General features: G+C 44.1%; 1 protein-coding gene across 1 annotated transcript; it reads left to right on the top strand.

Annotated features, from left to right (window-relative positions):
• Positions 1-596: 596 nt before the first annotated feature.
• On the top strand, positions 597-18444 carry LOC306783795 (vang-like protein 1; the record flags this gene model as incomplete). Its single annotated transcript, XM_079277609.1, has 9 exons — positions 597-667; positions 1393-1564; positions 6006-6434; positions 6814-6989; positions 14570-14703; positions 15359-15394; positions 16792-16942; positions 17589-17823; positions 18184-18444. The coding sequence occupies 9 exons, from the start codon at positions 597-599 to the stop codon at positions 18442-18444; spliced, it is 1665 nt and encodes a 554-aa protein (XP_079133735.1).
• Between the last annotated feature and the right edge of the window lie 1319 nt (positions 18445-19763).

Raw genomic sequence — 19763 nt, 5'->3', positions numbered from 1 at the left:
TCAAAATGGCATCATTAAGACACACACACAAAACACACACACACCCACACACACACACACACACACACTTGAGTTGCGAGGCATGAGGGAGCGAGCTCGGCTGTATAAAACAGCTACATTCTTCATAAGACATGTTGTGAATGTGGCATTTGAATGCCTGGTTTTGCCTGTTTCCAAATAAAGTTTGTCTTGTAAATGATTCTAAAGTTCCCAGTGTGAATAGTACAAGCATGTAGTTTTTGAAGTTCAGAACAGATTCTGAAGACCTGTCGTTCTGCTCTCATTTAAAATGCATTGAATGAGTATCAGTACAAGCCCGTATGGCCTGGCTGACACATTTAATCCATTGTTTGTTGAACATTGCAAGTTTTGATGCAAGCCTCACACCCTCTATCTCTCCATCTCGCAGGTCAATGTGGCTACTAACGCAGCTATCCGGGGTAGTTGTCAGTCGCTGTGGATTCCTGAGGCCCGTCTCTATAGCAACCCATTCCTCCTCCTGAGCGTTGCTGCCAACTCACCCTCTCTGCTACACAACAATCACTCCCCCCCGACCCCACCCCCCTGGCCAATTGCCGGCTCTGAACCGCGTTGGAATGGACACTGAGTCGACCCACTCGGGCTACTCCTATCACTCCAGCCGCTCGGGGAGATCAAACCGACATGGGTATGTCTCCTGTCTGGCCGCCTTTCCATCTGACTGTCTTCTTCTCCACTGTATCCATCTACCTCCCCCTGCCTGTTACATGGGTTTCTGCTAAATCACAAGCTGACTCTCTCACAGCATGCTTTTGCTACATTGTATTGCATGTAATTACTTTAGGCTTTGTTGTGTTTGTCTTCAGTTCGGTTGTGTTGTGTTGGTTGAAGCCAAATGAATGTGACTGAGAGAGAGAGAGACAGAAAAGTAACGAGCTGGAGATTGAGACAGACAGAGCTTGTGGATTAGGGTCGTCACAGCTGAGTGAATCGAACCTATTTCACAAATTCACAAGGTCTATCCCGCAAATGAGAGAATCATTCGATTCCTGTGCTGTCCATTCCTCAGTATTTCTCTCTATCCCTTTCCACCAGCTTTCTGTTTTGTGTGTGTATTTGTGTATTTTCGCTTGTATGCATGAATTTAGACCTGAATAATGAGTTGATTCATATTTTTTGATCGATAAAAAAATGGATGTGCAGATATTTGAATGATTGATTCTTTTGGTCATATTAAGCAAACATTTGGTGGTTCGAGCTTTGTAAGGATTGTTGTTATGGACAAAACGATTAATCAAGGAAATAATCTCCAGATGTATCAATAATAAGTATATAAGCACATGAGAATATGTTTGAATGATCTTAACTTCCTGCGTCTATATATTCCTCTTGTGTTTGTTTCTTCAACTCCAGCGATCGAAGCCGCGAGCGGCACAAGGCCAGCGGCAGTAAAGACAGCGTTCGCTCTGAGAGGTCCGTGGTCATCAACCCCCCTGACTCGCCCTCCCAGGACTCCCCCGTTCACAACGGAGAGCCGCTGCCAGGAGAACCCACACCGACAGCAGATGAGGGAGATGAGGCCCAGGTATTCTACATGGAAGTGTACCACAACACTGATCACGCATCAAAATAGAGCTGTTTCTTTTAGAGAAGTCATTTAATCCTTCAGAAAAAATCAGAAGGCCCAGTCATCCATCTACACTATGAACTCGGCACCGTGATGGTGGCCATTATTTAAAGTAGTTGTTATTTTGAGTTTGATAAGAAGATCAACTAGACCTTTTTAGCTTAGCTCAAAGACTGGAAACAGGAGGAAACTAGCTAGCCTGGCTCCATCCAAGAGGAAAAAAATAAATCCTCATACCAGCACCTACAAAACCCACTAATGATTTCTTGTTCATAATCTGCACAGTTGTAGTTTTACAGGGGGTTATGTGCCAGACGTTTTCTTTTGCCACGAGCTGGACTTCCTGGAGTCACTGTGAGATTTCTTGGCACAACCCACAATAAAACAGCAACTTGCTTGTAGTTACATTTCAGCTTTTTTGTGCGTATTAAACAAACAGAATACAACATGTTGATTAGTGAGCTTTAGAGGCACTTGTAGGTGATGTAGGACAGAGCCAGGCCTTTTCCAGTTTGTATGGGAAGCTAACTGTCTCCCGACTCTCTTCTCATCTAACTAAGGCTTATGTCCTCATTCCTTTAAAAGAAAATAAGCAAGTACATTACAATGAAAGTTGAAGAAAACTGGATGAGAAGCAAAAAACAACAACCAAATGTAGGGAAAAGTAGTTATTGCTCTTTGGAAAGAACTCTGCCTTGGGCTACCTTCGCTGACCTACTTGAAATCTACAGTAAAAAGAGAGCATTTTGTCATTGTGTGTGTGCTGTTGGTTTGTGTGTAAGAGAAACAAGGAGAAAATGCGTGTGTGTATGTGGAGAAGCTGAGGTCTGAAGCTGCCTGGAATAGTATAGCAACAGAGTATTATTTAATGTGATTACAATATGGACATGCCTTCAGCCAGACTTTCTGAATTTTGGAGAGGTCTGACCTATTTTGCCGTCTCTGCTCTTGCATTCCCTTCCGGCTGGGCAGCCACATTCCACGATGTCATGTGATTGTCAGCTTGTAGCTTACGTCCATTGTCCGCAGTGTAAGGTAATCTGCCATTGTATTGCATTAGCCCTTCAGACAAATATGTCCAAATGGCACAGCGGCAGCGCCATCATTTCCACCGCCAAAGTCCGCCCTAGCCAGTGCTTTTTTTTGGGGGGCAGCTCTGTTCGATGGCAGAGCCGCTGTAACACTAACAGGCTCCAGTGCAGAGAGACATTCTCACAGACTGAGCTTAGCTTTAGCACACAGCCAAACGCCACTTTGAGGAAAGCTGATATGAATAATCCTCCGCATGTTTACACGGATGCCTATGACATAAGGATACGGTCTTGGACCACAGCTTCTGTGTGTGTGTGTGTGTGTGTGTGTGTGCGTGTGTGTGTGTGTCTGTGTGTGTGTGTGTGTGTGTGTGTGTGTGAGTCATAGCGAGAGCAACAAGGCTGTCACTGTGACTGTCCATGCTGCTTTGTGAGACGTTGTGACTTTTTGCCAGAAGGCAGTGAATTCAAATCACAACGTTAGCTCTAGAAATACCAAAGCGTATGGGGAGAAGCACGCGCTTTTGTTTTTGTCATACTTTGCTTCTTTGTCCTTTTCAATGATTAGCTATACGCACACACCTACTCATAGCTACTACGCGTGCAGCTTTTTATGTAATAAAGAAATCACACAGCGTCACTAATACGCTCGCAAACACACCAATGTGTAAATGTCATTTTGACCTCCGCAACTGGGGCTCTGCTGTTGTGTTTTGTAGCGGGCAGACTGTTTGGTGTGTGTGTTTTTGTGTGTGAGTCTGTGTGAACGGTGATAATCAGTATGTTGTTGTGTTGTTGTGCTTTGGGCCGGTGGAACAGGCCTAACCATGATCCATATTCACCCTCTGCCAGATGAAAGGACTGCCAAGCTCTCTCCTCTGTAACCCGTCTCTGTTTCACTCTCTCTCAGTTACTCTTTCTCCTCGCTTTGCTGTACGAAGAGATCAGGCCTGATTAGTGAAGCGTTAATCTTTGGGGATTAATCCGCTGAGACTTAATGGCTGGTTTTAACAGTGTATTAGCTCGGTAAGTGATACACTGTTTCTCTCACGAGAGGAGACATGAGCATGAAAGCTTGTCCGTATTAAACAGTGTCACAGTAGCAAAAGTGCTGGTGTTGCCACTAGCACTGACAATGACTCTTTTCTATTCAAGCGTCTTGAATAACCGTGTCAGTGAGCCAGCAATGCACAACAGCGGGATGTTCATTTTATTATTTACACCGGTGCTTTTCCTACTGTGACGTGTCAAAGTGACTTCCTTGAAAAAACCCTATTGCACTTAGTTTAGCCCACGGCACCAAACCAGGTGTCAATTTCTGTGTCATTTTTGTAAAATACAGGAAAATAAAATAAGCAATCAGCCGGGAAAAAGCAAATCTGTGCCTCAGAGCTGACATCTGGTGCTGAGCGACACAAACATTCTGGTTTCTCTGTTGACTCTCAGCTTCTCTTGAGCTCTATAATCACCCCCACTGTGTTTAAGTACAGACAAACTCAAGGTTTAGTCACTTATATGCATATTGTTCTGCTTATGTTGTCAGACAACCGAACAGGTACACAGTTCTGATCTGATATTGGGTCATTAATACAACCCGTTAAAACAACAAAAAATAATTCCAGCTCCAATCAGAGAGTCCAATAGCAACGTGTCCACATTATTACATGCAGCAGGAGCTTTATTGAGTTTTATTTTATTGTAAAATCGAGCGAAAAAGACAAATTAAGCCCACTTTGCTTAATCTAACAGTATCAACAGCGTCAACTGAGCAAACTTTATCTGCTGATGATATTTCATGCAGTCAAAAGCAGCTCCAGAACAGATGAATAAGTGGACCTGAAGTGGAGATTGTCGAGTCAACTGTTGTTTCCACTGTTAAGAATGAACTGTCAAGCTTAGTGGGATATTGTTTTTATATTCCCACTTGTTCCCTTGGACCCTGGTAAAAGACAGAGTGAAAGAGGTGAGATGTGAGAGGACTATAAATGAGATTGGCTACTAAACGGAGTTGACACTGCACTTACATAGCCGACCTCTGGCCTCACACATTAGTCTGGTAGGCAGATACCCAGAATGAAATGCTGCTTCTGGATCCTCCCCCACCTTAAACCACTGCCGCCCTCCCTCTCCTCCTCTCCTCCTCTCCTCCTCTCATGCTCATTCATCTTCTGGCTCCTGTTGGCATCCCCTCCTCCAGCACGGCGGGCGGAGTTAATTAGCTGTGAACAGCAATGGATGACAGAATTCATATTTATGCACCATGTGCATCATGCTGCATTTTCCTGATTGGAAATATGCAAACGCCATGTCAATTCCATATGTTTCACATTCCACATATAGCAGCAGGGTTCACTTAATCTGCAATAGTTATATTAACTTCTTAATAGGCACAATTTACAGGGGAATACACACTCTAGACCGGTGAGATTCAATGCGACCGTCTTCTGTCTGCAGCTTGTCTGGTTTCCCAGCAGCTTGATCAGGCCCATATGGCTCTCGATTTGGGCTGTGCAGACTGTTTGATGTGATAGGTGTGTGTCTGTTCAGCTTCTCTTTTTTTCAAGCCCTCTTCCCTGCCCCTGCAGCTGCTGTTCCTGTCATTGGTTGTAGTTGGAGAGATGTACAATGCAGTGACACTCTGGGGAACAATGAATGGCTAATTACCTGCATTAATGACAGGCACGCAAAAAGAGAAATGCTTCTTTAGAGCAGACTTGTCATGAATTTATACTCCCTGTCACTCTTTCTTGGAAATGTTTATGGAGAAAATGACCCTGCTGGCTAAAAGAAAAAGATGACTCTAATTTGCAATGATGGGCCTGGAAAGCTTCAGCTTCTGTGTGTGTGTGTGTGTGTGTGTGTGTGTGTGTACACGCATATGTTGGCATCTTCTTGCCAACGTGAACGCTACAGCCCTCCCCAACCTGTCATTTTACATTACTTCAAAGGGACTTTGAAGGCCTGTCATAATGAGGCAAAACTCCAAGAAAATGAAACATCTCTAAGTGGCATGAAGGATGTGCTGTGGGAACGGTGCATAAAGTCCATGATTGCTCGTGCATAGACCGGAGTAAGATAGGATAATGGAGGAATTGTTGCATGTCAGACACAGGTTTATATTTTTATCAGTTCATTTGCCAGTTTCTCACTCTGCTTTGTCTATTTTGTCAGGGGGCATATTTTAAAATGACAAAGAAACACATCTCTCTTGCCTTTAGGGGTATTTAGGAATGCAGATAGTTTTGGTTGCCGTTGCCCGTGCTATAAGATATCTCTCTGAGATTTTCCTCCCTACCCCAATACCTCTAAATATACATCCATTGCTTGTAACATAGGCTTCCTTGGCCTTTGTTTCTTTCCTCCCTCAGGATGATAACTGGGGGGAAACCACCACCGCAGTGACAGGCACCTCAGAGCTGAGTATTTCCCAGGAGGAAGTGGTCGGACTTGGGAAGGAAATGTATGATCGGACCGAAAGCTTCCGACGTTATCTTCCCCTGGCTGTGGGCTCATGTGTGGGGCTGCTGGTGCTGGCCACTCCCCTGGCCTTCCTGCTTCTTCCGGCTGTAATGTGGCCGGACAGGCTGCAGGCTTGTGGCGCAGCCTGTGAGGGCCTATTCCTCTCCATCGCCTTCAAGCTCCTCATCCTCCTCATGGCCATGTGGGCCTTGTTTCTCAAGCCGGGCCGTGCAAGCCTGCCCAGAGTGTGTGTGTACCGCGCCTTCCTCACCACACTCACACTCCTGCTCACCATGTCTTATTGGCTCTTCTATGGGGTCCGAATCCTTGATGCACAGGTGGGTCACAAAGTGTGCCATTAGAGCAATAGAAGTATTTATATGGCTTCAAAGATAATAAGTGCGCTCTATCATTTAGTCACAAATATGTGCCTAATGTTAGTCCTTCAAGGTAAGTGGGAAATTGATGTTGAAGGGGTTAATGTTAGGCTTTTATTGTTGAGGCTCATGCATCAGAGCTGTTTGGTTATCTGACAATAATCGGACTTGGTTTGATTATTCATTTGTGGTATTTTATTCGTCTCTAACTTGTCGTTGCTGCCAATCTTGCTGTTGAAAACAAGATGCTTAATTTTAAATGGAGGTGGAATACGATGACAGAATTGTTTTTCATCCTGCAGTAAATGTTTTCAGTAAACCGGTCATGTGGTCTAAGCAGGACGAGGACTACCATGGGATCGTCCAGTTTGCTGTGTCCCTCGTGGACTCCCAGCTGTTTGTCCACTACCTGGCCGTGGTGCTGCTGGAGCTCCGCCACCTCCAGCCCTGCTACAGCGCGTCTGTCATGCGCTCCACAGACGGAGAGACACGTCAATACAACATAGGACAGCTTAGGTACGTCTATAGTTCCAAATGAAACAGGAGGATTGAAGAAGAATATATGAATACGAGCATATCAGAGTTGTACATTTGAATATGACCCATCCGTACAGTACACATTTAGACACACACACACGGGCACTTGGTCACAGTCATACACTGTTGAGGTGTAACTTTCAAGGTTGAAACCTTGAAAGGAGGCAGAAGCAGACTTAGGATACATTTTGTATTAATAGTGTTGTGGAAGAATTTTACCTCACAACAAGAGAGAAGGCCGGAGCACATGTGTCCGGCTGCCTTGTGCCGTCGTCACACGCTACAATAATAACTACCAAAACTGGTTTACAATTATAAGGAATTTAATTCCACTGATGTAAGCACGATTACAGTTATACATTGGAGTATGTACTCCTATGACATATTAAAACAATAAAACCCCATTTGCAAAAAACTCTACTCAGCTCCTCAGATATAAAAAACACGTCTGTTCTCTGCGAGCATCCAGGTGAGAGAGAAAAAGACTTCAATTAAACCTCCCACCCCTGTTTGACACACCTCCCCTTCCGTCTATCTCAATTGCTATTGGCTACCTTCCAGAAGTGTATTCTGCAACTTGGCAGAAGCTTCATGCTTCTGCATGTTTATGTTTATGCTTATGCTTATCTTAATTATGCATTCTCAAAACCCTTATGATTATGACTAACTATGAATTATTAATTATGAATTATTAAACACTTTTATTATATCTTCTAACTACAGTTTTTTACTCAAATTTCTTACAATTCCCCCCTAACTCACAGTTCACTGTGAGTTAGCTACTCAAATGTAGTTAGTTATTCAAATGTCCCTGGAGACCTCCCCCCTACTCAATCCAGGGAGAGGCTTCCTATCTATCTAAACAGAGGCAAACAATTCATGCACACAGATATCAATTCAAGTATTTCTGTTCAGTTCGTTTCAAGATAGAGTGCGTTGGAAGTCACTGCCTTCCACGTCTTGGGGCTGGCAGGATCAGGATACAGCCTGTAGGCTAGAGAACACATACTGAGAAGCCTTGACTGTTCTTTCACACGTGACAAAATTACATTTCTTAATCTTTTCACCCTAAAATCCCTTTATAACCCAATTAAACAAAAAATGTAATCTCCAAATACTCATCCAAAACAATCCGTCTATTTTCCAAACTTCCAACATCTCACTGGATGTTTTAGAAGTCCATCTGGATGGTCAGGAACCGCTCGTGAAGTCCCTCTGGTGGCCTCATCTAGACTGTGGCCATCAGAAGCTCCAATTCGTCCTCATCCTCGTCACATAACTGGTTGCCTGGACTGGTGTCTGGCTCATCGGTGAAGCAACAAACCCCTGTAGAGGTCCACGGATGCACGGGAACCCCCATCCACAGACAACTAGGCGGTCTATGATGACAGCACACAGAATAATTACGATTGCCAAAAATGTATGTTTTCACTGGCTAAGCATACTTCCCAACCAGTCGGTGAACGGATTCGTGACACCAGAGTTGTCTGCTAGCTCTTGGCTGAGTGCTGTCAGTCCCTCCAGAGCCCTGGTCACCGATCCATCAGGAGCTGTGTTATTTGGAATGAAAGTACAGCACGCAGACCCAAACATCTGGCACACGCCACTTTTCTCTGCTAAATCATATCTAATGCCATTCTGTTCTGCAAGGTCATTAAACTAGTCTTCGCCAGCTGTGCATGCAGTCCTGATATGGCGTCACTGGTGAAGTTTACTAAACGCTGTTGGTTATAGTAAATGTAGTTGATCCAATCGACATTTTTATTAATCATCACCCTCTGAGAGAAAACAGATTCTAAATCTGCTGCTATTTGATTTCTGGCTTGAAAGTCATTAGACACCCCCCTTGGCAGTCTTATGACATCTTATGTACACTTGGTCATCAAAAGCTCCCTTCGGGCCGCCGGCATCTCTTTTGGATCTTCTGTTAGCATGTGGGCGTGGAGAGATGAGTTCTCCATAAGTTGCATCAGTGACAGGCAGGATATAGAATGACAATACAAGTTGCATCAACGCACCTGTCCAATCTTTAGGCAGGATTGGATGTATGGTTCTTCCTCCACACCACCACCATAAATCAGCTCTAGGTGCTGTCTGTCTTAACACACTGTTATATAGATAGTCGCTAGCGTTGTGACTGTGGCTACAATTTGCAATAATACTACCTACATTGGGCCCCATAGCTGTATCTGAGACTATACAATCAAATGGACCCTCTGTAACCTTGAACAGAGGTGGGGTATTATATTATACAGGTGGGTAATCTCAGACAAGTGTGTTGGAGGGGCAAAGTGTCATCAGTAAACAGAGTTAAAATACAACTAATTCAGGACTTAGGAGTCTGAATCTTGAAGGAACTGGTGTTGCTAGGGGTCTAGATCCTAAACCCACAATACAATCTGTACTACTGGCTTGAAGCCGTATATTGTACCCACCATAAATTCCCATCTGCCATTCCAGTTTCCACCCCTTACCTCATTCTCTGCGTCAGTCGTATGTCGAACCTGGTCTTTTTACAGGCTTAACAATAATCCTAATGAGCCCTTGTGGGGCAGGACTATCAGTAGCCTTTCCCTGTACTACGTAAAGTCCTCAGTCAGTCAATTTAGGTAAGTCTTAAAGGATTACATCTACCCACCCCCTTTGTACACATCACAGGCATAATATGATAACAGCTTCCCATACTTATGTGTGGCAGGCCCACACTCGTCAGTTATGATGCACACGGTTTTGGTCATCCACCCGTAGATGTGTTCATACCTGGGACCGGAAACGACTTCACAGAAGTCGAACTGGACCGTTGATGTTGTACCTTCTTTGAACATAAGAGTGAGAGTTACATTTTCATAGGTGAGTGTCGTCAGAGAAGCCTCTCTACGTGGTCTAAGATCGGTTTGATTAGCTACTGAGGCTAAATGTCGAATCCTGATGTAGTCATGCATGTGATCTGGTTCCTGTCTGTGGTTAATTCCACATACTAAGAGGGAAGCTACTGAAATCAGGAAGAAAGCAACTACAGACTTCCATAACCTACTGAAGCTAGAGTCTCCCAATGGAAGGCCTCGCTTAAACTGTGGGGGAAACGTCATTGTCAGTACTGTCTAAACCCTCTTTTGAGGTGTCTTTAACTTCAAATTTTCCTGTCTGATGTTCACTCCTGTCTCTGCGAGTGTCACACTCGTTACCTTCGCTGCTGCACAGTGAGTGAGGTTGCCAATACTACCTCCCATGGACCGGTCCACCTTGGTTCACTCCACCTGCGCTCATGGACTCTTATCCACACCAGACTGCCTGGTGACACATCAGCCTGCTTCCTTTCGTCAGCTGCTGCTTCTGCGTTTGTCACCTGAGGAAACAACACTCGGCTCATGTTAGTTAGAGCTCCCGTATATTTCTCAATTTCTAGAGTTAGCAAGTCTAGTTGTGGTTTATCATGACGTTATTAAATCTCAAAATTTGTGAGTAGCACCTTTACTGAAAACGATTCTAAATGTGGATCTACAAAAAACGTTTGACACCTTACCATAAATGTTTGACACCTTACCATATCCCCCCTTCACCTCGATATCTCTGCTGTAAGGGATCACATGGCAACCATCTATGTATCTTGCTATACACTGAACCTCCTCATGGTCCTGGTGACAGCATGGGCATCTGTTGATGTCTCATGGGAGGAGGTCCAGCTGGACCTGGTCGTAGGTGCTGCTGATGTTGTGGTGGGAACGGAGCATGTTGTGGTGCTGCATTGATCGGTCCTCCTGCTCTTTTATGAGGGCAATCCCTCACCCAATGACCTTCTCTCCCACATACGTAGCACACTCCTTTACTTACAAGACCCCCACGCCCCCCTTTATCGTTACCTCTCCCTCTGTTGGATGCACCACTTCTGCATCGTGGTGGGGGCTGATTGTACACCACCGTGGGGGCTGGTACTGCTGGATTTTGTTGCTGCTGGGCTTCTGCTGCTATCATCTGTTTCTTGGCCTGAACTTTTCTATTTAATTCTCTGTCGACCTCTGCTACTTGCAGTTTCAGCAGTCGCCGCTGCATTCTCTCTATGTCTTCCTGTCCTTTTGTCTTCTCAGTTAGCTGTCGCTGGTTGTAGTGAGTTAGGTGTTTCCTCCACATGGCATCTTTCATGTTGCTCAAGCCTACTACTTCTCCCAGCGCTGTCCGTACCGGTGGAGGCAGGCCCATCTGCACAGTGTGTCGCCATACTACAGTGGTGGCTTCATTGCCGTCATGTCTCCCCCCTGTTGCCCTCTGCCACTCTTCTTCAGCTCTCCTCAGGTACTGATGGGTTTCTTCTTCTGGTTTTATCTTCAGTCCCGAAAGAGAGTTCGTTTTTGTTTTTTTGGCCCAGATTCTCCGCATTGCTGACCAGAAAACACCTCGAAAGTTGTCAAATGGGGTTTCATCCCCCCTGTTGGTCGTTCCTGTACTTACCTCCAAAATGTTCAATTTGGCTGTTCCTTCGGTGTGGATCATCACGGCACGGATGTCTCCCAATGCCAATTTATCAGCTGCTGTGAGTTTTTCAAAGACACGGATCCACGGATTGGCTCCACCTGCCAGCGGTGGCAACGCCTTTTCCAGTGCGTCCATGTCTCGATGTCCCCATGGCACAAACTCAGCTTGTCCGTTGGATTTTACCAGCTCTCCTACTTCCTTACTCTGCTTCTTTAATGTAAACATTATGCAGCCTAGGAGTATTCAAATGTGTGTATTAAATGTGCATGCTTGTCATCACATGAATCAAAGTCAACTCACCCTCTGTGCTGTATGGCGTGTGGCCGCTGACTCCAAAACTGGGATCCGCTGCTCCACTTCCCAGATCTGGACCCACTCAGCCACGCACCTTGACTAAAACGAACACAGAACTGCCAAAAGTTCAGCAGTAAATGTTAGCATACGTCTGTAGTGTAAGAGAGGTCAACGATCTCTCAAATATGTTGCGCCGTCTGTGTCAAAATTGATTCTTAGGAACTGTGTAAATTAGTAAATGTACCAAAATTAGTCAATACTGGATATGTGAAGGAATCTCGAATCCAAAATTGAAGCTAGAATTCCGAAATCAAACTCAACATCTAAATCAGAATCACAATCACAATCCAGTTCCAAATCAGAATTCGAAAGGTTTAAAATTGGAAGTAAAATGAAATTAAAAAACAATGAATAATTAATCAATTAAATATTAAATTCAACTTTAAAATCAATAACTGTGTTCAAAGATATTCAATCAGAGATACCAATGCAAGTCAAACTGTTGAACTGCACTTACACTCTGGTCTGCACAAGAACGAGTCACAATTAAGTTCAAGAATTGAAGAACAACTGTAATCATTAATCTTTGTTAAAATGCTGAATTAAAACCAAAGTCAACGACTAAAGTTATAATGCTTAATTAAAACTAAGGTCAGGATATAAGCTCACAGCTCTTAGACAATGAATCTTTAATTGTTTTTAAATCTCCTTTTCTTTTGCCTTATGTTTTGATGCTTTTAATGGTTTTATGTGAAGCACTTTGAAATGTGCCATACAAATAAACTTGCCTTGCCGTCTGCGCCGAACCGGAAGTTGTTCTGCGCCAAACCGGAAGTTGTCATGAAACCGGCTTTTTTGTAACAGATATGCTAACCGCTATGCTAACGACAAAAACGGAGCTTCGAATAAAGCGTACGCACACCCAAGTATCACCAAAATCCCACACTTTAATTCCACTCATACGCCTTCTGTCTCCTCTCTCAATCCAGCCGTTATTTTATTTTATAAGCACTTATTTTACATACAGGGTACCGCAACGCCGGAGCTACACGTAGCTAGCGTTAGCTCCTCACAGCGCGGTCATGCAATATCAATCATTTTAAACGTATTTCCACGCTGCTAAAACACAGACTAGTCACACGTATTATTGGACTTATTTAGTCATCATTTTAAACGTATTTCCACGCTGCTAAAACACAGACTAGTCACACGTATTATCGGACTTATCGTCCGGTTTTTTCCTTAAACCCTCTGGTTTAACCAGACCCTACGATCGTCGTATATAACCCTTCACCCAGTGTGTTCTCACAATCGTATCGCCAACACGGCAACCACGCACATGACAAGACACAATTGTTACCGGACTTATTTATCTTTTACCCACCCGAACGTCCTTTAATATCTTGCATTCAAACGCCTCCCAGCACCCCGCGGCAATCTTACCTTTTGCAGACTCGATTCCCGGCAGCAGTGCCTGGTTGCTTCCAAAGCTACCGAAGCTGTCCTGGCTCACCAGCTCCTTCTTGTCAGTGTCTTTATTCCATTTTGAACCACACCATCCAAAACTCAAACTCTAGGTAAGGCCGGCGAGGTAATCCGCGGACATCGGGCTCTTACCTATACCGAGCAGTGTTGGTCCGCCACTCCCAAAGAACACGCAGTTCGGCCTATCAGGGCTGCCGCCCATCAACGCTTATCGATTCAGCGCTCCCAGTCCTCGCAGTTTACCAAACGCTCTGAATCTCAGTATTCACTGAACTAGTCCCCTCTCTTCAGACTGCAAATCATAGCTTACCTCAGTGGAACGAGGCCTCCCTCGTGGAACATGGCCACCGGCAACGTAGCGTTAGCCGTTAGCAGCGCTTAGCCAAGCAGAGATTCCCCTAAGGTTCCTAATAGCTAACTCACAGATTTCATGAAACGGCTCTGCCGACCGATATTGTGGGCCCAGGATTGTCTGCTTGACTAATGCCGCCGTCAGCACACACAGCGAGGCCGGCAAGACTGTCCCATCTGGGGTTCGCCAAATTTGTTGTGGAAGAATTTTACCTCACAACAAGAGAGAAGGCCGGAGCACATGTGTCCGGCTGCCTTGTGCCGTCGTCACACGCTACAATAATAACTACCAAAACTGGTTTACAATTATAAGGAATTTAATTCCACTGATGTAAGCACGATTACAGTTATACATTGGAGTATGTACTCCTATGACATATTAAAACAATAAAACCCCATTTGCAAAAAACTCTACTCAGCTCCTCAGATATAAAAAACACGTCTGTTCTCTGCGAGCATCCAGGTGAGAGAGAAAAAGACTTCAATTAAACCTCCCACCCCTGTTTGACACACCTCCCCTTCCGTCTATCTCAATTGCTATTGGCTACCTTCCAGAAGTGTATTCTGCAACTTGGCAGAAGCTTCATGCTTCTGCATGTTTATGTTTATGCTTATGCTTATCTTAATTATGCATTCTCAAAACCCTTATGATTATGACTAACTATGAATTATTAATTATGAATTATTAAACACTTTTATTATATCTTCTAACTACAGTTTTTTACTCAAATTTCTTACAATAGCTTCCAACAACGCAAACCGGAACTCACACATCGACAAGTCGTGAACACATCCGACAGTGTTATACAAGTGCAATGCTAACTCTTTAAAATGAAGCAACAATATAATAACACAGAGATCTGTATCAGGCTTCATCAGGCTAAAAACAAGTCGTGATGTAAATTGTATTTCTTGTGTGTTCGAGTTCACCCTCTCCATCTCTTTTTCATCTCGTGCAGCATTCAAAAGGCTGCTCTGTCCATTTTGGAGTATTACTACCGAGACTTCCCGCTCCATAACCCAGCCCTTCTCTCTGCCTCCAAACACCGGGCTGCCAAACACCTGGCCGGGTTGAAGGTCTACAACGTGGATGGTGAGTCGCCTCATATTTTCAAATAAGTCCCCTCTATATTTTTATAGGAGTTCTGTTGATGTCCTTCTCAGTGTTTCATTGGTTCCCACATGGTAACAATCAGTGGCACCTGCTGACCAGCAGCACCAAAAGACGAAATAGGGGGAAAGCATGAATCATAACTTTTCTAACAATATTGCATATTGTGGAATAAGAAGGTTTGAAATATACAGCAAGTGAGGACGTCGCCAGTCGTTTCTATTTGCACAAAGAAACTATCCTGAGCCTGACTGACGAGTTAGCGGAAGTACTTGGCCCTGCCACACAAGCCACATCTCAGCTCTGCTACAGGGCCGCACTGTGTCGAGATCTTATGTTTCGTTTTGTTACGCTCTTCACTGAATTCAAATCGTCCTTGGAACATTGTTTTCTGCTGGAGGGAAGCGAGCCGAGCGGTTTGTTGTGGCTACTCTGTCACAGCAAATAAGTCTTACTTCAAATAGTCACGAGCCAGACAGTTTTGTGACATCTATCTGAAGTCTGACTGTGCGTTGGATCTAAGCCACAGTCAAAGTCTTCTCTTTGTATATCCAGTCCCTGTTTTACTACAGCTTCCGCTCCTTCTGCTTTCCTCTTGTGATCTTTCCTTTTCCATCTCCATCTCTTTCATGAGCAGCTTTTAAAAACAAACTGAGAAAATACCTTTTGGACCGTAAGTACAGACAACGTCACTCTACCCAGCACTTTATCACAGGAAGCCACTCATTTCACGGTTCAGTTCCCTCCACTTCCTTCACTACACTCTGAAGCCTCCGTCCCTGACATAATGTATATATTGCATCCGCGGCAAGCACTCCTACTACACACACACACACACACACACACTCAGACACACACAAACTCCAACTGTGACGCTGTCCCCGCACCCACATACGCACACCTTGTAATGTCACACATTGCACTCTTTCCCCTCCCTCGACACAGCACAGTGGACTTGATGATCTATGGCAGGGATGCAGTACCCCCCCCCCCCCCCCCCCCCCGATCAAAGTGCAGCGGAGAGGCCTCTAGGGGGCCGTGGAATTTCAGGCCTTAAATAATTCATCAGAGGAGCGCTCATTCCTCACATACTCCCACATCTCTCCTTCCTCCCACTCAGCCCGTCTCCAGCTCGACTCGCTCTCACTTTCTCTCCCCCCCCCCTTCTTTCTTTTCATTTTGCTTCAACCCCCACCCACCCACCCCGCTCTTTCTTATTCACTCAAAGTCGCTCTGCTCATAGCATTAATATGTATGCCAGGAACTTAAAGAGTTTTGTGCTTACCCATATTTTCAATGGACAATATTTACAATTCTTCCTGTTCAAATGTTTTCACTGCATTCTTTCCACAGTATGTGCTAGACTAGTTTGTCATCCATGTTTTCTTTCAGCATCTCTTTCTCACCTGCACACACACACATACTATAAACGCACGTATGCAGATCATATTATTAATGATTTATATCCTTACCTGACCTGCAGCGCTTACTCTCTATAACCTCCCCCAAACTGTTCTGATCTTCATTAATTAACCAGACCTTACTCCCCCACTATAAAACCCCAGGAACCCTCATGTACTAATGTACAAGCTCCATTAGCTTCATGGGTTTGTCACACTAACCAGTGAATTCACAGATCAGACGAGAACTATGGCGTTTGAAGTGTAAAATAATGAATATTTAATCGACACTGTAATATAAAGGTTTCTGCGTCAGAGAAACGTAGAGGCTTCCAGTGGAATTTTCCTCTTTTCTCAGTACTATAATTAACATTCTCTGTGACTGAGACACATGATTTGGCAGGATGCCCCAGATACGTAACAAACACTCTTTTCAAATATTTTGTCCAACCTATACAATAGAGATAACACTGAAGAGGCTGATTCATAGTTGTTGGACATCTCCAATGATGTGTAAGAGCTGAGCTACCCACCCATCTGACCTTTCCTGTCTCCGCAATTCAGTTGGAGATACAGCCCATTAATCAGAGACTCCGGTGGGGTAAGGTGCTATTTTCTCCTGCTCAAACTAGTATAACCAATTTGCCTCTGTCCTCCCCTTTCGGTGCAGCCCCGGGGAGCACTGCAGGAGCGCAGCCTGGTAATGGGAATCAGTCACGAGCCATGGTTACAGCTGCCCCCAAACGCAAAGACAGCGCCCACAATGAGCTGTACTACGAAGAGGCTGACTACGAGAGAAGAGTCCGTAAACGTAGAGCCAGGTGAGCCACAGGGAACAAATGTCTTCATGTGGGGGGGCAGCTTCCTGATCCAGAGACTCCGTCAGACATGAATGAATGAATTTTATTTCTATAGCGCTTTTCACAGACAGTAGTATCACAAAGTGCTTAACAGAGCAGACATTTAAAAGCATAAAAAACACAATGTGACCCAAGGGTCAAGGGTCGGTGCAAGCATGCAGCTCGGTACGTAAATGCGATCGGTCTGGATGCACATCTTGTTTAGCCTCCTTTAAGGATGGCATCACAATGTTTTTACATCTGTCTTAAAGCAATAGTCAGGGAAAACAAAGACACATTGTGACCTGCCAGTTTAAAGTTGTTGTCGAGATTCTTCAACTGTCAGATTACTCTTTAAAAATATGTTTTTCCTCTTATCGCAAAAGCAGTTAAGAGTTAAAACTCTTGTACGACATGCAAGTAAAACGTGTACATATAAATATCCAGTCCCAACTTTATGCCTCTTCAATGTATGCTCATGCATTGCATGGCATTCTAAAATGTACAAGTAAGAAGCGAGCATTCATCAGACTCACGTTTGTGACGATAGCGAAATGTTTTGGCTCTTTTTTTACAACAGTCCTGTCAAGTAATAAAGCTGCAAGGAACATTGTTCCCTCTTTGTCAGGCTGGTGGTGGCTGTGGAGGAGGCCTTCACACATGTCCGGCGGATGAAGAAAGAGGACGTGCATGCAACACCGTCTGACATCATGGATGTGCGTGAAGCAGCTCTGGCTATATTTCCCTCCATGGCCCGGGCCCTGCAGAAGTACCTCCGCACCACCAGGAGGCAGCACTCCCACAGCATGGAGAGCATCCAGAAGCACCTCGCTTTCTGCCTCGTCAACAACATGAGTCCTAAGGTGAGTTTGGCTTTGAACATCTCTCGAGATAACTGAAATATTTTAATGTCAGAATACAATGTGCTGTTAATATTTCAAGCCACAGACGTACATGTTTAATGAACAGGATGTAAAGGATAATCCCAGATTAGTACAATTTGGATCTTCTTTGCATAGTTCTGGAAATCATGTCCATCAGGCATGACAAACACATGTTGCCATGTATTTCCAGATCTCAACAATTAATATAGTATTTTGATGTTGTTTTTGCAATTAGAAATGGTGCTCAAAAGTATGCAAATGCAGAAATATAATTTAAATGTCCTTCACAAAGCGATTTTCTTGGTGAACATGTGTGGTTGGCTGTGTCTGTGTGTCCAGGCCTTCCTTGAGGCCTACCTGGCCCCTGGTCCGACCCTGCAGTACGGCCCCGAGCGCTGGATGGCTGACCAGTGGACGTTGGTCAGCGAGGCTTCTGTCACCGGCGGCATAAAGGAGGGGTCAGAGTTCCTACTGAAGTGTCTTGACTTTAGCTTGGCCGTAACCATCAAGGGCATCCCGTACATTCGACTGACCGAGGAGTACGTCGACCTCAAGTCTCACAAGTTTATACTGCTGCTCCAATCAGAAACCTCGGTTTAACACAGCGGACCAGTGCTGCTGATCTGGACTTACGGGACTGTTACAATTTTTTGAAGGGAATTTTTCAAAAATAACATTTTGTACTGTTTTTTTGTTTTTTTACTGATGTGTATGTAATTTGCTCACATAGAGTATCTTCGTGTCCTTGTCTGTGTCCCGGTCGACATGAAAGCAGTAAAAGATAGAAAATGGGAGAGAATATCCTTGGATTTCTTTGTCCTGACGTTTTGCAGAACACAGTTCAGGTATTCCTCTATGCACGACAGATGATCTTCACAGATGTTCGACCTTGTAATTTGCATGTGCCAGTGTGAGCCTTCATGGGGGGGGGGGGCATGATTTAGAAGGAGTGTGTTTGATTTAGGAAGAAAAGACGTGTGTGTATTGACTGTAGTGTACACTTGGAAATCTGTCTCGACCTGTCTCTTCTTTCTCCTTAGCGTCACTATAGTGACTGGGATATTTGATATAACCCGCAACCATTTTCACCAAAATGTTTCAGTCTCAGCATTATTTAAATGTCCCGTATTACAGATGTATGTACAGTATTTATATGTGAATATACTTTATCTCTCCAGACTTTTTATATCAAAATGTTGCATTGCTTGAATGATTTGTTTTTGTACCTTGTCAAAGTTCTTTTACCTTGTCTGTATTTGTGGCGATAAATAGACTGTAAATAGATGAAGACATGTTTGTAAATGTCAAAATCACTGGAATTTCTCGGACTGAATGCCAACCACAGTACAGCTGAACATAGATGGTCTAGGGAATAGATTGTCAACAAACACATGTGACTTCTTGTTATGTATGTACAGTTAAGTGTGTGTATACACTGAACTGTTTGTAGGCTCGTAGAGAGATGTTTGCACGGCTTTGAGATTCATGTGGTTGACCTTTAATATCTTGTCTCAAAACTGGCCTCTTTGTGCTGTTTCATTTCAACACATATCCCCCTTTTTTCATCTTAATTCATCATGAGGTGTGTTATTACAGCACCATCCACATAATATAAATCCTGCTGCATAAAACAATGCATAACCTGAAGGATTATTACTTCAGCAATTTCAAAAGATTCAGGACATTGAGAGATTTAAGTCTCTCCAAATGTCTCACCAAAATGAATAGTCACTTATCATGCAGGCAAATGTTTATATCAAGTGTAAATTAACTCGACCCAGCGTCAGTGTTTCTGCTTCCAGTATTTTGTCTCAGTGGCACACAGCTGCCACCTATCTACAGCTACTGGAACAGCAACACTGTCCTGAGCATCAATTCAATTTGTGTGAGTGTTTGATCTGTATTTTTAAAAGCCTTTG

The sequence above is a fragment of the Melanostigma gelatinosum genome (assembly GCF_949748355.1).
Source record: "Melanostigma gelatinosum genome assembly, chromosome: 10".
NCBI lineage: Eukaryota > Metazoa > Chordata > Actinopteri > Perciformes > Zoarcidae > Melanostigma > Melanostigma gelatinosum.
The sequence above is the reverse complement of the archived record's forward strand: the minus strand, read 5'-3'. Positions and strand labels throughout refer to the sequence as shown.